Source organism: Danio rerio, chromosome 4 (assembly GCF_052040795.2).
Source record: "Danio rerio strain M-AB ecotype USA chromosome 4, GRCz13ab, whole genome shotgun sequence".
NCBI classification, from domain to species: domain Eukaryota; kingdom Metazoa; phylum Chordata; class Actinopteri; order Cypriniformes; family Danionidae; genus Danio; species Danio rerio.
The window spans coordinates 14,346,665-14,364,462 of NC_141024.2; the positions used below are offsets into that span (position 1 = coordinate 14,346,665).

At 35.3% G+C, this 17,798-nt stretch overlaps 1 protein-coding gene and 1 long non-coding RNA gene across 3 annotated transcripts in view; both read left to right on the forward strand.

Moving 5' to 3' along the window:
- LOC147844665 (uncharacterized) overlaps positions 1–17,798 on the forward strand; it is an 892,045-nt gene that overhangs the window by 588,430 nt on the left and 285,817 nt on the right. The gene's annotated exons all lie outside the window — the stretch shown is intronic.
- The window catches only part of pdzrn4 (PDZ domain containing ring finger 4), a 104,966-nt gene that overhangs the window by 43,594 nt on the left and 43,574 nt on the right, over positions 1–17,798 (forward strand). Inside the window, exon 1 of one of the 2 annotated variants that reach the window (NM_001082923.2) lies at positions 10,123–10,191. The exons of the other annotated variant lie outside the window; for it this stretch is intronic. Within the exon in view, the coding sequence (NP_001076392.1) occupies positions 10,123–10,191 (69 nt within the window). Of the gene's footprint in view, positions 1–10,122; positions 10,192–17,798 lie in introns of those variants that run through there. 2 annotated transcript variants of the gene reach the window in all.

Here is a 17,798-nt window from a genome sequence, read left to right on the forward strand (position 1 = left end):
ATATATAATTGCAGAATCAGAGCAAAAGATCTCGTTTGCACTAATACTTTTTAGTTTTAAAACAGCACCACTGAAAACACACCACACACTCTTTGGCATGCGCTGCAGTGCTCACACATCTAAGCTCCAGGTAGTCAGGTTCTTTGAGCACACCTCCCCAGATGAGAGCAGCGCACGTCAAACAGTTCATCAAGGATCTACCGGTAGATCTCATCTCACTATAGTTGTTAAATGTGATATTTAATTCATCTTGTCTCTATCTAATAACTCTTTGGTCTTTTAAATCTATTACTTGATCTCAGGTAACGTGTTCTGTCTGAGCGCAAACATAACGCCTCAACATTTTTGGTGTCTGTTAAGTTGTTAAAATCAAAATGAAAACAGGCAGTTCCTCATTTCATGTTTTCATTTTATTGTTAAGAAAGTGAAACAACATAGCCCGGGTGATGTGTATGACGTGTCCTCGAGAGTTTGTTTTCCAAATTCTTTTCCAAAAGTTTTCCAAAACTTGCGAAGTCTGAACTTACAAGGAAAGGATGCAAGACTGAACTTTGTGCACTTAATATTGCGGGAAAAGCCCCAATCAGATAGGTGAATGTCTGCAGCCACGCCTCCGTTTTTTAGATGTCTCTATTTTCCCCCATCTACACTGACACTGAGCAGTAGTGTGTTAAAACCAAAATGGCCTCTTTAACGTTTTCAAAATGTTTTTCAGGGCTCAAAAACTCAGGGGTAGTGTGGACAGAAGGCATAACCGTTACAAAACTTTTGCATTATAAAACTGAAATGTTTTAGTGTAAACAGGGCCTTAAAGGGTACCTATTATGTAAAAATCCCTTTTAAAAGGGGTTTAAACACAGTTGTGTGGCAGCAGTGTGTGAATATACAGCCTCTAATTAAAATAATATAAGTAATTTTATTTTAATAATCAAGCTTGATCAGAACAGTCTACAGAACCACATTGTACACGCCTTCCTTTGTACATGGAGGGCGAAAGTCCCACCTAATAGTGACAATCTCTCCCTCATAAGCATAAACAACCCTGAGTGAGATTAGAGTTTTCCCCTGCTGAAGATAATGTGTCTAAGAGGCGTTTTAAATGTGGAGTTTTAAGATGGACAAATGAACACTGTAGTCTCCATAGACTGCCTTCTTCTGACACACTTTTTTTTGACACTTTCAGTTTTTCATAGAGATAACATTAGTCCTATTTTAAATCTGCCACTATGTTGAAGCTTAGGAGTTTGTTGCTCCGTCCTCTTTTGAAAAAGATCTCATTTGAATTTAAAGCAACTATCACCAAAATGCCAAAGGGTCAGTTATAACAGAATATGTATGTGGTATTTTGAGCTGAAACTTCACAAACACACTCTAGAGACATCAGAGACTTATTTTGCATCTTGTTAAAAGAGGCATAATAGGTCCCCATTAAATCGACAGATTACTTTAAACATTCTTAGTTGTGTCCAGCAGCCAAATTCATTTTAGGCAGGAGGCTTACAATTTTAAAGATATCAACTCAACACTGTGACAAAAAAAATCTGTGATTTTTAACAGTAAAAATGCTAAAGAAAATAATCAGTTACCTGCTTAACAGTAAGTTTGCTTGCAATGTACAGTGAACAACCATAGATCTCTGCATGACACTTTTCTTTTTGTGTTTTCTATTGACATTACTTGGCTTTTTTATAAGTTTTTTTCCACATCAATTATGTACATTAGAGTTTAATATTATATCTAATGTTAATAAATAATGTTTATTGGATTTTGCATACATTTTATGGATTTTATTCAGTGAAGATACTAAGTCCATTATAATATTAGTAACTCATTTTTAGCCAAAAACACAGATACTGCATTTTGCAATCCCCCCACCTTCACCCCCCTCTTATTGGCTATATTTTTAATTGCTTTCATAATTTGTTGCTCGTTGTCATAGATCACAAGATGTCTAGGCAATATGATATATTCTAAGAAAAAAGTGTCTCTATCTAAACTCTGTTACCACATGTACCATACATCAGGGGTTCACAAACTTTTCAGCCCACGACAAACTAACAATGCCAGTGACTTGAAATCCCCAATATGCTCCCAGATATATATGTGGTATATATGAGGAATAATATGTGGTTATAAATATATGGAAACCTTGCATGCAATGGTGCATACACACCAATGGGCCCCAAGTTTATTCTTTGTAAAAAAATAAATAAATAAAAAAAAAAAGTGTAAATGTATGTGAGTGCTGTAAAAGTGCCAGAAAATTTAACCTGGTGTCATAAAATCAGTCTGCTGCGTTGGACACTATTGCTGTGTCTTTAATATAATGCGAGTCCAAACTCGGTCCTTGAGGGCCAGTGTCTTACAATTGTTAGTTCCAAAACCCCAACCAAACATCCCTGAACCAGCTAATCAAGCTCCTTCTAGGTAAAAGAAACTTCCAGGCATGTGTGTTGCAGGAAGTTGGAGCTAACCCAGACAGGACACCGGACTCAGGATCAAGTTTGGATACCAGTGTTATGATGAAATTACCCCAAACGTCACAATCCAATAGAAAAAAAAATTTGAAAGGCTGTAACTATGAACTACTATTTTTATCTTAAGCAAGTTATGGATAAAATATGGTAATTTTAATGGTTTAATGAAATTAATTAACCCCCAACCCCAATCCTCATTGTCCTGCGACCGCCTAAGTGGCTCCTGACTCCAACATTGGGAACCACTGCCATGCATATACAAACACCATACATTTCCCACATTTATGTATAATATAGGAAATTATGTCACTTTTCTTCACTGATGAAGGAATGTATGAAGGTATGTGCACTTCCCTAAGAAAATATTCAGATCTCAAGTTTTATTTTATGACCTTAAGAGACAAAATTTGTGCAAATGTTAACATGCTATGGAAATGAAAGCATAATTTCTCACTGATCATAACGTGGGATGTTTATTAATCTTTTAAAGATGATTTGATTAGATTTCATTTATGTGCTCTTAGCTTTTATGCTAGATTGTGGAATTCCTGAAATATTGTCAATTCTGTTACCATCAAACTCTGTTACAAGACTGAGTGTTGACAGTATTTCTCAATGATGACAAACAGTACTTTAAAGAAAGAAATGCAATTCGTTAAAGTAAAAAAGACACTAAACTAGTATTTGGCAAGCATTATTTGTTAAAATTGAACCTGTTTTGAACAAGATATTGAATTTCTGCAATGCATGTATCACCAATAATAAAATCACCCACATGGCAAGACCTAAACACTTTGGGAGGGTCAGAGGACGCATCTGAAGTCAGTGTTGGCGAAACTGATGTTTATGTGTAGGCAGTTAAAATTTCTGACATGTACAGGATTGCCAGACTCGGCTTGACCTTGCAGTTGAAAAGTATTTAGCTGTGCTTCTTTGTGTAAACTGAATTGGTAACATTTTTGGCATACTGACCTTCTGTTTATGATTTACTATTTTTTATGGTGAGGTAGAAAATTGATTTGACCAAGAGTTCACTTTGGAAAAGTAATTATATTCATGACTTTGGGCTTCGTGTCAACAAGCTTTAGGTGAACTCACTGATATGAAATTAACAGCGCATTAGAGTAAACGCATTAGAGTAAGCGGTTTGAAATAAATATGTATTATAAACAAAAACTTATATTATGTGAGTTTCCCACTCAATTTTATTATTATTTGATTATTATTCAAATATTTAATTAAAAAAAATCTATTTATCATGCTTTGTTTCCTTATTATTTATTCACATTTTGTTATTTAAAAATATAGAAATGTATACAATAAAACATAGTAATTATTATTATAATGCCAACAATAATAATATTAATAATAATTATTACTATTATTATTTATTATTTTGTAATTTAACTTTTTGTCATTTTAATCAATGTTAATTTATTTGCAAATTGAAAAAAATAATAATATCAACAGGTTATCTTTATCTTATTATTATTTGCATGCTTTATATATTAGAATACAAAATATATAAATAAAACAACATATTTACAAACATTTTAATTTCATATGCATTTTATAATATTATATAATATGATTTAATATTAGTATATTATTTTAAGTATTAAGTTGAAAATATTATTATAATATCATATAATATAATAGATTCACAAAATGTAAACAAAAATATTATAATAATAAAATAATATCTTTCATCTCTGGAGAAATTTTAATCTAGAGTGAACAGGCTATATTTACTTTAATGTTATTTATACATTTAATTAAAATATACAATATACAAATAAAAATATATGACTATATTAACAAACATTTAATTTCATATGCATTTTATAATATTACACAATTATTTACGTTTCTTTACAGTTCTGTCATCTGCATGTGGTCTAAATGTCTGAGTGTATACAGACTCAGTCAGTGTCAAAAAATGCTATATACACTTCTCTCTTTTACCCTTTTCAAAACCTAAAACTTTGTTTACTTCCTAGTTTAAATTAGGTTTTGATGAATCCCATCTCGTCTATAAAGATTTTACATCACATTGCATTAATATTTCATAAGTTTATATGGCATATTGCTTTGACAGATTGTCTTGGGCGCTGTGTTTTTCTTATTTTATTCATCCAAAACTCCTGCCTGAAGTATTCATGCATTTTAAAGATCCTTTCTGTCTGAAGTGTCTCCATTAGGAGGGTTTTCACGTTCCTACTCCTCAACCTGGGCTCCAGCAACAGCTATACTGGTGTTTTTGCCCAGATTAATGATTCATAGCTTTAAATAATTGATGTTTTTTGGGCATTGAGATACACGACGCATTAGCCCTTTAGTCATTCTGATATCTCCATTCAAACACCACCTGCTCACGGTGCATCAGTTTAGTCTGTGTTTTTATGTACGGTGTGAACAGTCGTCTGAAGTTGTTCACTTACTGTACGTCAACAAGAGGGTCTCAAATAACACTTAAATAATAGATATCAATCACGTAATGTGTTACTGTCTTCATAAATGCCCCTAACAATAGATAAAGATAACCCTTTAAATATTGCGACATTATTAATGTTCTTAATCTGTAATTTATGTTTATTTACTTACCCCTTCAGATCCAAATTAAGTATCTGAAAAATGTTAAAGTAGGTTTTTACAGTTGTCGAGGCTCCTATACATGAGACCATATAATAATAAAAAAAATCATCACCCTTTCAGTATATACTTTTTGTCCATTACAATGGACATCAAGTCAGAAAAGTTGTACATCCTGAACATTATACCAACATAAAATACAAAAAAACCATACATGATTGCTGTTGTGTAGGAGGTTTTTGTTGTGTAGATTGCACCTTGCTTATTTCTCATCACTCCACTTAATGTCCACATCTGAGATATTTCCATCTGCTATATGCTCAAGAACTTCAATATCTGAATATTCTGCATAGGAAATCGTTTCAGCAATGAATTAGTACATAGATGTAGTTTTTTTATATTAAAAAGTTCAATCAGCATTACTGGAGATTTAATTTCAGTGACAGATTTGGAACCCATTGTCCATCCTAATGAACAGACATATTTGAAAGAAATTCTGATTTAAAGCTTGCAATGTTACAAAAGATTTTAAACTTTAATTAGAAAGTGCAATCCCTCTTTTTAATCTATGAAATATTAGCAAACATATCAATAAATCTGAATAAAAACATTGCAAAGGTGGCTCATGTCTGTGTCTGGAGTGAAATGATGCCATGCTGCTTATCAGTGTAGTTGATTTTCTTCAAATTACAACATGCCGAGCCTTACCTCGATTTGATTGGATGACAATCGTCCACTCTCATGGACTGCAGGCTTTAAATTAGATGAAATGCTCAGGAACCACTAAATAGGGCTGACATGTGATATCCATTGTAATGGACACAGGGTCCGAAGGTCTGAAGGTTTTATTATTTAAATATATACTGTTTTATATATTAATTTACTGTAGTTACCTTTTTGTTTACATTTACTATTAAATATTATGATTTTTTTATTTATAATTTATTTATATTTAAAAATTTACATTTAATTATTATTTATTTATCAATGAAATAAAATCAGCAAATGTATTAATTGTGGATTTTTTAAATTACTTTTTGGTCATTGAAATATATATCATTTATTATTATAAATATATTTAGCATTTGAACCTTTTTTACTTTTAATTATTGCTAATTATTATAATTATATATTTTTAATTTTTATTTTACATATTTAAATAAATTTTGGATATTTTTTATATTACAAAAATATAAAAAATTTCTTTAATATTTTTTCATAATTTTTTAATTGTTATTACTTTATTATATTTAGTCTGTGTTTTCATGTAGTCATCTGAACTTGTTCACAAGGATCTCAAATAACTCTCTTATAAATAATAAATCTCAATTACGTAATGCATTATTGTCTTCATAAGTTCCCCTAACAATAGGTGAAGACCGTCTAGTAGATACTATGACATGATTAATGGCTGTAATCTGTAATTCCCTTCATTTATTTATTATTTTACCATATGGGGCTTTAAAAAAGCAAGTTGTATCATGCTTGAAGAAATCAGAAGGCCAGATGGAGATGTCTGCTGGATTGTTGTATCTCCAGACTGCTGACTCATATTAAACGTGTGAATGGCACTGAAGGGCGTTTCACATCTTCTCTGCCCTTGCTAGTAAAGAACAGAAGTGCAATTCTCAAGGTGCCTGAGCAGTACATGAAAGATCACGCACCCGCTGAGAGCAGATAAAACGAGAGTGGGAGTATGAATGCTAATGTTAACCAGTTGACAGGCATTCCTTTAGCTGTTTTTGCTAACTCAGACATGCTAGCAGGCTGTATTGGGGCTCAATAGATGCATGAGGTCACCTTTTGTAGCGTCTCTAGGCACTTTTATCTTCAATGATGTCACCTTTAGGGGTCGTCCTCAGTGACCCGTGATGTCAGCAGCTGATACTATCTGCTACAGTGCCTTCTGATCCTGCTGATGACCTCTGCCGGCTTGGTGAATATGGATTAGAACTTTGAATTAGAATGGAATGGAATGAGATTAAATGGAAAAGAATCCCTTTGATGCTTAATGGTTCCGTATTTAGTATTGATTCATTTCAAGCATAAGGTGATCTTTTGTTGTTTTGTGTAGGCTTGTATACCTTTTGGCTTGTAATAAATATTTGATTGTATGTAGTAATACAAAAATAGAGATGAGTTATAAGCTGTGTCTTGAATATTTATTTAGCCAACGGGGAACAGTGAATGTTAAGGTTCTGGAAAATGGTTTTGTACCTCTTTTTGTGGGAATTTAACCCCTTTGATGCTTAATGGTTTTGTTGGGTGTTCAATAGTTTTCCACAGTAGATAGTCTTTTGTGACTGAATAAGTACATATATTCATTTTTGGCATTTAGCATTTTAAATAAAATGGATGTAAATGTAAAATTATTTGATATGAGAAGACGTTTATTTTTATATTTGTTTATCTATTGAATATTATGAGGGATTTGGCATTTCATATGGATTTGTGAAGATGATTTTACCAGCAGGGAACAATGAAGGAGAAGGTGTTGGAATGTGACTTTGTGCCTTTGCGAAGCAGTGTTGATTGTTTTGTTTTTTTGTGAACCTTAAATTGGACCTTAGGTGTCTGGAGGTGATGATGAACTGGCGATTACTGTATGGAATACAACTATAAAGTAAAATGTAAAAAATTGGAACTGAATGGAATGAGATTACAAAAGAACTTCTTTAAATGCTTCTGTTAATAGTTAATTTTCAATAATAGAAGATTTTTTTTGTGATAGAATGAAGGTTTGGTTTTTGGCATTCACCTTTTTAACTATAACATATTCAGTAGGGCTGCACGATATTGGAAAAAAACTCAGAACTTGCAATATTTGTTTATTGTGAAATGACTATCAATTCACCAGACAATTTCACTTTGATTGGGGAGACCTTGTAGGGGATTGCAGCTCTATAAAATATACAAATTAAAGCACAGATAAAAACAGAACAGAATTATAAAAATGTAAATAAACATTACTTTAGGGTTTTCAGTATTGAGATACAGAAGTCTGATAATCAAATATAAAATAACACTATACTCATTGTATAAATAATGAAACAATTCATCAAGTTGCAAATTTTATAGGGGAGAGAATTGGTAAGATTATTCCACCAGCAGGGAACAGTGAATGAGAAGGGTCTGGAAGGTGATTTTGTGCCAGCAGCGTTCACCTCCCAACCTCAGGCTTCTGGAGAGGATGTAAACTAGTAAAAGAAATTGAAAGTAGCCATGAAAATTAATGTCATCATAATTGACATGTTACAGTAAACCTTTTAGGATCCAAACATTGACTGAAAATTCAATAATGTCTCCCCAGCTTTAATGTCTTGAAAAAGATGTAAAATTAAGAAGTAAATATATTGTAAGATGGACATGGAGTCATTCCAAAATTCTGTGTCCCCAGGCACACGTTGTACAGGGATGTGTTTAGGAGGGAGAAACTTCTGTTTGTGCAAAGTTGGCTCAGATCCTTTCCAAACCTGCTGAGTGAAATTAAAGCCCCGCAAATCGGATTATTGCTTCCCAAGAGAGCTGTCTCACCGCCAGTGGACAACTGCCTCAATGGTATACGGTTATCACCACACGTTTCTCTTTTTTTACTCTCACTGTGAGTCTGGAAACTAATTTGAGGACAATCAATAGTGTTCTATGTCTTTTCCTGTTTCTTTTGCATATTTACGGACCAATTGTCTTTCTATAAGCCACCAACATAAATCTAATTTATCAACCGCTGACACGTGTGGGTAAATACAGCAAGGTCGTAACCAATGTAATGTATAGTACCATGTACAACTATATAGTGAATAACCAGTATGGGTTTTCAATTGTATGTTTAGCTGTTAAATTTAATTCTTGTCATATCCACACATAGTGGTCATCTGAGTAGTTTATAACATCAATGCCAATATAAAGAGCAAAGTGGTTTAGTTTTATCTGTTTAAAAAAAGCTATTTCAATGCTTATTCCAAACTCTTTTGCAGGATCTAATATAAACATTGTATATGACTTGAAATGGATGCTTATGATAAGTGGAAGCTCTTGCAGTCATATTTATTTATTGAAGACACAAACCATTACAGCGATTTATGACCACACTGAAAGTTAATTTCGACTGGCAGGCAAATTACAACCAAAAGGTTGCAAAAACTGCTTTACATAGCAATACAGTCAAAGCTAATTAGAAGATATTTGATATATAATGTGCAGCGATGAGTGATGATGTTTTAGAGCAGTGATATTTACAGTCTACAAGAATTGCCCACACATACGATGGAGAAACCAGAACAAAACTCTTACTGAATACAAATGTTGTCAATTTAGATCAATTCTAGATTAGACACAGTGTTTTCAAAATAGTTAAAATCAATTTAATACAAATCTCTGAACACGCCACGGTAGTTTTTCATTCACAAAGCCAATCCCTATTTAATAAATACAGCATATTGGCTAAGAAATGAACCACATAAATCAATCAATTAATATATCGGTGTTATCTGAATGTGAGATGTATTCAGATTTAGCTGTTCAGTAGGTGGTCGTTACCACTTTATTTAATGCCTTGAGATAAATACCCAGTTAACACAGTCACAGCATCTTCTACGCATCATCTTTTATGAATATCCATTATTATTCATGAGCTAGAGTAGGTGTAGTCATGTGCACCGAGCTTTAGATAGAAAGAGAGAGAGAGAGAGAGAGAGAGAGAGAGAGAGAGAGGGAGGAACCGAGAGAGAAAGAGAGATGGGCGAGTGAGAAAAGGGGGGTGTGTCTCTGTGAAGAGGGGTTTAGTACAGCGTGCGTAGATGACTGCTAGTCAGCTAGTGTGGATGAGAGAGACACAGAGAGATCGAGGTGGTACGATGCACGCAAACATAGAGTCATTCATAAGGAATTGTGCTACACCGGGCAGGCAGTTCAGTGCGTGATTTTTACACAAAAGAAGATAGGGCGAGAGGTACCCACTGATGAGAGACGTTACTCAACATTTGAGGGAAATCCCCAGTGTGCCTACTCGTGTGCACTACTGCCAGAGATCTGTTGGGGGACCCGTGGTGGCGAGATGGGCTGTAACCTGTGCACGCTGCAGAAGAGAGAGGAGCACTACAAGCTGCTGTACGAGATCGCACAGGTGAGTTCACTTGCTTAACATACACTGGAATTTCCTCAAATTCTTATAGTCAAGTGTTTTGAGATCAGATGGGACCCTTTTGAGTCAAAACACCTTCTCTTGAGAGATCTTTTCTAAAAATAAGCTATTATTAGGTATACATACAGGAGCTCGAGAAAATGTTTGTTTTAAAAGTGTTTTAATGGCACTTAGAGGCTTTTGCATCTGAATTTTACATTTAGTGATGCGACTTACTAATTAGAAAATCACAAGTACACATACTTCTACATACTAGTACAGTATATGGGAAAATACCCTAGAAAACACTTGCACTGAAGAGTGGACAAATAGTGAAGTCACCTACATTTTTATGGTGCTTTATATTGTATCAAAACAGATAGATAAACAGACTAAAATGAAACAAGTTTACATACACCAGGCAGTACTAAAAAATGCAGTTTTTCTATTTGAAACTGTCATCACACTCCAACTGATCAAGTCAATGGTAAGAAACCAAGGAGAGGAAACCAAACTCCATCATTTGGCAGAAATTAAACCTTTTGTTAAACCAGGATCAGTAGAGGGACCAATTTGTCTATAGCCAGCCAAGTTAGTGGAAGGGAGTGAGGGGTTGGGAAATGGAAAGAACCACAAGCTTGGATTCAAAATCTGCTCACCTGCAAGCACAAAAAGTGAACTTATCATTGCCCATAAGGTTAACGGTTTCAAACTTACTGATTGAAAGGATTTTTGACCCAGCAGGTACCTTGATGCCAAATCCACATCGAAATGACATCAACCACGAGGTCATGAATGAATGAATTTTAAAATCATTGAAGTCATACTCACATTGATGCCCTTTGACCACCAAAATAATGATAAAAACATTATAATGTAGTTTAGCATATGACAAATTTGCACTGGATTTTGTATTGCTTCAATGTAAACTACCTTGCTGTCAAATGACATCAAATTAACATCTGACATTGGCATCAATAAAACACTTCCAAATCATCAATTACAGGACAGTCCATTGGCATTTCTGACATTTTTTTTTTTTTTGTCCTTTTAACATCAAGGTGCCCATTGCCAAGACATTCGGCTAGTGTTCAGTAGCTGTCCTGTCTTTCAATCTGCAAAGTAGTAGCTATAAATTCTTTACAGGAACTCTTTGTTTTGCTGTGAGAAATTCCCAACTGTATGTGGGACTTACCTGGAAGCATTTCTCTGCTATCAAAGGAAGTTATGCAGTGCACACATTTTACAACCATGTTCGTTATTTGGCACAACTGCTGTACAAATTGCTTACAGGTAGGAGGAGCAGGAGGCGGATTGCACACTGTAGTGAAACTTGTCTTTGCATTATAGTTGCAAGTGAGACTTGCAACAAGGGAGCAATCCTGGATAAGGTGCATGTTATTAAACAGGACTTCTTCAAATACATGCAAAAGCGTCATTTATTGTGATGCATTGTATTCATATACTTCATTTGGACTGTCTTCTGTAGCCACTAATGTTTAGTGTTGATACTAGTTTTGATCAACCGATTGCTCCGCTCCTCTCCAATTTAAGGGGTAACTAAAGTTTCAGTGCTCCCTCCTGGGCATGAAGCATGTAAAATAATAGTTTCATGTTGCTCTGATCGCCGCCTCATTAAGCTGTTATACAAAATGACTTTGAACCCTAATTAGATGGTAAAACGTGGCTTTTGCCTGTGTGTACGCCAATCTGAGAGGATTATCCCTGTTGGTGGCTAGACTGAGGTGATAGAAGTTTGATCCCTACTGGTTCAAAACAGCGGACTTGTGATTTTGCTCAGATAGCTCTCGCTGGGGTTTTTTCCCTCTCTTGCCTGTGATTGTGAGTTTTGTATAAGTGCTTACTCTTTTCTGGCATTAGAGAGTGAAGAGGGGCTGACTACGTTTTTGCGAGCAGCATGTTGCCTCTTTGACACCCCAGAGATTGTATTTGTGTGTGTGTGTGTATGGTAGAGTTCAGTTAGCTTTTGCTTGACATGAGATGGCTTTTCATATGTCACATGTTGGTCCCTTTGGTGTGTTAGCAGCGGAATTCAGCTGAAGAAAGACAGAACAGGGGGAGACGGGAATAATAATGTTATGTCTTCAGGAAGGATGAAGGTGCTACGGAAGGTTGAAAGAAATGGGAAATCTGGATCTGTTCTCCATGGAGTGAATTCCCAAGCTGAACCCGAAAGTGTGTCAAGGAAGCGCTGCCTCAGATGTTTCCGTCTCTGTTATTTGGCAATTTAAATTTTTCGAGCTTTTATGTTTGCCAGAGGAAATCAAAGGAAATGTTGCACCGTGTTGCTCTTAAAGTCACAACAACAAGCCGACATGAATAAACACAAACACGCCTACAATGCAATTTCACGCCCGTTGACAATTTTGACACTATTCTTGGCAGCACAACCCCTTTAGCCCTGGTGGTCTGTGAGATTTATGAGTTTAGTGTGAGTGTTCGCCCCTCTACGGGCTCACCATGGAAATGTATTCTTCTTTCTTTGTTAGCCACATTACAAAGACGTCCCGTACTCCCACTGTCTTATATTCTAATCAGAAGACTTGTCTGCGTGTTTATGTTTTGTCAGCAAGATCAGGATTTGGATTGTAATGTCTGAGCTGTTTTACCTTAGTTTGCCTGTCAGATGTGACTGGCATTTTTTTCTGCAGATGGCTGTTGTTTATTCATTATGATGTTATATGTGATGACATTTCAAGTCTTATTACAGATTACTTGATTTGAGGGTGATGTAAACACTCAATGATATCAGGTAACCTTTCAAAAAGACAGCTTTTGAGAAGCAAAGCATTGTTTTCTGCAGTATTGTGTAAAACTACAGAAATACCCATTCGATAGTGAGAAGTTATGGGAGTATAAAATGTGTGAATCCATGGATCTACCATGGATTTCTGTATGTATTTTTGAATGAAGGACATAGTCATTCAACTGTAGTTAAGCAACTATTAAAAATCAAAACAAGACTCAGAAAAAAATGGACTGAGATTTGGACTTAGTTACCCCTTAAAGCTAGAACTACCTCGGCAGTTATTTTGACCGTTTTTAAAGTTTGTAATTCAACAAATATAAAAATTAAAGGGTGACACTTTATTTTGATGGTTCGTTTGAGTATTAGTAGACTGTCTGCTTTATATCTGTTTATATGCTCCTTCAGCAGACATTTAACTTTGCAAGTACATGTCAACTTGCACTAACCCCAACCCCAACTCTAACTCCAACCTAACAGTCTAATTATAATCTAATAAGAATTAGTTGGCATGTATATGCAATTTAACTTAAATTCAACTAACGGACCATCAAAAAATGTGTGACCAAGTAAACCCATATAATGTTACGGTAATACCCTGACTTTTACTAATTGTATATTTATTTCTATCTCTGTTATTCTATTAAAATTACAAAACACAAAAGAGTATTTCTACCGAGAATTACCATAATGGTCAAATTGATCACATGCATTTCAGTGTTTGCTAGCAAAGTCCCTTTAAGGCAAGTCATTTCACTCTGCGGCCATCTTTGAATGGGGAAACATCAAATTTTTCAAAACAGTTTGCCTAAGCTTACGATTACATTACATATTTGGAACCACCAATGAAATTAAACAACAACTGTTTATTAAGTTTCATTTCTAAATGTTAGAATTAAATAAAATCAGCATTTTTTTTTTTTCAGGTTGCCCAAGCGAATGCACATGTGCATTCGAAAATAACGACATTATCATCCGCTGAAAAATGCTTCGTCAGATATCGCTGCTCTTCAGCAGTAATTCACAACTTGGTCTTGATGGCGTATCTCCTCCAGAAATAACAGCAAGTCTTTGTTTACAAGTTTGTGGGCATTTGAGTCATTGCTGTCATGTGATGTGCGATTGACAGGATAGACTGCACCCCACATTCATTTCATACAGACTAAAAAAACAGAAAACTTTTGTTTTTAAGTGTAGTTGGTTCATTTGTAGTTGGTTCACAGATTTTAAGCTTTATGTGGATATATTTCTTATCGTAAAAACATGACTGGTCCGAGCTGTTCATCTAAACATCTAAAGTGACCGATGATGTACAAGAAGGCGGGGCTTCATTTGCCACACTGACCATTACATTTTTCCCCATTCAAAAATATATAAGTGACATGGTTTGTGTACTCTAGAGTCTTTGTTGCTGGTTATTTTCTTGCCTTTGAATATGTGCCACCTCTGTTGCCTTGCAACTTCCTACAAGCACAAACACAACTTTCTGATAGTGAAACCTTTCCTTCAGACATCAAAACGACATATTCAGTGTGGTGCCAGACCAAGTGTGGTCCGCATCTTTATGGCTGGTCAAGTAACTCATAAACATTTATTATTTGTATTTTTAGAGTAATGAATTTAAAACTTAATTCTAATATCTCAATAGAAACTTTGTAACTATGATGTGAAAGGTAAATGAGGATGGTCAGATGACCATTATGGCCATTCTACTTTAGTGGTTGTACAGTTCTAGTTCCAGTTTTAAAGTTACATTCATTCATTTTCTTTTCAGCTTACTCCATTTATTAATTAGGGGTAACCACAGTGAAATGAACCGCCAACTTATCCAGCATATGTTTTACGCAATGGATGCCCTTCCAACTGCAACCCATCACTGGGAAACACCCATACATTCTCATTCACACACATCATTTTAGCTTACCCAATTCACCTACAGCGCATGTCTTTGGACTTGTGGGGGAAACCAGAGCACCACTGCGCCACCGCTCCACCATTAAAGTTACATATTAGTAGTAAAAAATTGACGTGTGTAACTGTAAATGCATTCATTTAACCAGTATCCACTAAAACTGTAGTAATTGCTGATCAGCGAATTTGTATTAGTATGAGAGGCTATTGCACTCAGTCAAGCTGAAATGCTGAGGCTCATGGGAGCAGTGCAGTTTATGGCCATGGTCAGGAGCCCGTATGGGGACAGATGCTCAGTGCAATTTCCAGTCTGTGAATCAGCATGGGACAAGAGCGAAAGATATCACCTCCCACTCACTAACACGCTCCCTTTTAGCGTCTATTTTTCCACAAATTCTCAGAGACATCATTAAATGAAAAGTTAAAAATGCTTTGGATGAATGCAAAATTAGTTTCAAATCCTTCAATAAATATTTGATCTTGAATTAACATAAAATAGCTGGCATTGGTTTACCTCTATATGCCCCCTACGGTGGTCATCGAGGGTCAGAGAAAGTGTCAGTCCCGAGAGCGCTAACAGCCATATGGATCAGGATCTGAGCGGGTGTGTTGGGCAGTCAGTGTATCACAGCCTTCAAGTTTAATGGGTCTCCAGATGGAGGACAACCTTTAGAGAGACCTGCCAAAAAAGAGCTGGCTTTCGTGAGCGTGTAAGATTGAGTTTTGAGTGTGTATGTGTGTAAAGATCCTTCACACTCTTTCCTGAACCGAGGTTATTGGCATCGTCACTGCTGGGCCACGTCCCCCATCGCTCTCGCTCTCTCTCCGAACACTATCATCCATCTTCCTGTCCCGGAGCCTTTCTCTGAACGATGCTTATAGCTGATGAAACGCGATGGGTGTGGAGCGAAAGAAGGCAAAGACAGAGAAACATGTAGTTTTGATTGATCTTGTGAGTGTGTTGGATGATAAGCCTGTCAGATAGCAGAAGCCCTGGGGTGATCATATCAGCAGACCCTGCCAACTCCTGCCCAGGCGAAGCATGTGTGTGTGTGTGTATGTGCGCGCATATGATGGAAATCTCATTTAAAGCCCATTTCATTCTTTTTGGCTCTAGCATGCATGGAATGGTTGTATAATTATTGCTAAAAATAGACTTTACTCTCTCTCTCAGTGGTCCTGTTGATTTTGTGCTTTGGTAAAAATGACAGATGCTGAGTTCATCGTATTCTCCTGATCTGGAAATTGAGCAGATGACCTCATCTAAAACTGTGGTTCGTGTCATTTGCACACCCGCTGATCTTCCTTTCCAGATGCATTGTATGCCTACTGTGTGTGTGTGTGTGTGTGTGTGTGTGTGTGTGTGTGTGTGTGTGTGTGGTTTTGAGTTGAACCACACCAGATTTCAGGCTTCATGTGAATATGTACTGTATAATATAATGTCAGCTTTAAAAGCAGAACACGAGCAGATGTACGATAGTTCATTACATTTTAGGGTAATGCATTTAGAACTTAGTCTGTTTTGTTAGGAATGGACCATGTTTCAATACTATATTTGTTAGTGATTAGAGTTATATTTACTGGTTTGCCTTAACTTAGCTTATACTTTAGTTTTTAACTTGTCACGCTTGAGATTTTAGTAATAGATTATTACTTTGTGTAAAAGCATAGTATGTCAAAGCTTAGGTAGGCAATTTTCAAAGAGGATATTAAAAGCATAAGATCCATCCAAAACAAAATCTTTCAAAGATAAGTCAAACCATCAATTACCTGTCCAAATCAAAACCATTATGTCATTTCTGACCCTTTGGGTTTCTACACAGAAAAAAACAACAACAACTCCTTGGTCAATTCTGCTTTTAGCTCTTTCTTAATTTTTAATTTTCTTACTTCTTTTTCCTGTGCCAGGTTATTTTTGATTGAGGAGGAACATAGTTTTTTTTTAGAGAAGCCAATTACACATGCTGTGTAATTTCAAACAGTATAGGATTGGCTAAATCTATCTTGTCTTTAGGGTCAATTTTAAGGTGTGTCTTATAACCCAGCAAACAATTTTGCGCTTAATAGATGTCTAATAGACATCTAAGCGTAGACAGCTTGGCTAAAACAAGGCTAAACTTGGGCTGTCGGTGAAAATCTCATAGACATCTAAGAATAGCCTAAAACTAAACTATTCGTCAAATAGACAGATTAGACAGACTTAATGTGTGTAGTCATTCATTTGTGTTTATTTGATGACTAGTCTAGTTAGATTTTCTTTTAGATTTTCACTGACGGTCCAAATTTAGCCTTTTTTTAGCCAAGACGACTATGTTTAGACGTCTATCAGACATCTATTAGACATCTTTGAAAAAACAAAAATGCTTGCTGGGTAAAGAACTTTTTTTCTGAAATTGAATAATTTTCTATTGATATATTTTTATGAGGGCCAAGATACAACAGTTTGAATATCTGGGATCTAAGGGTTAAAAAATAAATCTAAATATGGAGTAAATCTGCTTTAAAACTGTCTAGATAAAGTGCTTAATAACGCATACAAATGTATTTAGGTATAAGATATATGAAAAATATTCATGATCTTAATATTCTAATAATTTTTGTTGTAAAAGAAAAATCTATCATTTTGACACATGCATTGTATTTTTGGCTATTACCAAAAATATACCCAGCATAAAACTAGTGTTGTGGCCCAGGCTTGCAAATATAGGTTATTATAAAGTATGAATATTTGTTAGAAAATAATGATCATCATATTGGTATTTGCCACAGATGTAATATGCCGGTGCAAGGTTGTGTATCAATTTTTATGGGTTTTTGTAAGTTAAATTGCATTGACTGTAATAAGACATCTCAGCAGAGTCATTGTTATTGCTTTCGCTGCCTTTGCCGCTGAGGTGGATTGCGTTTCATGGGATTTTGCACTTCTGTCTGA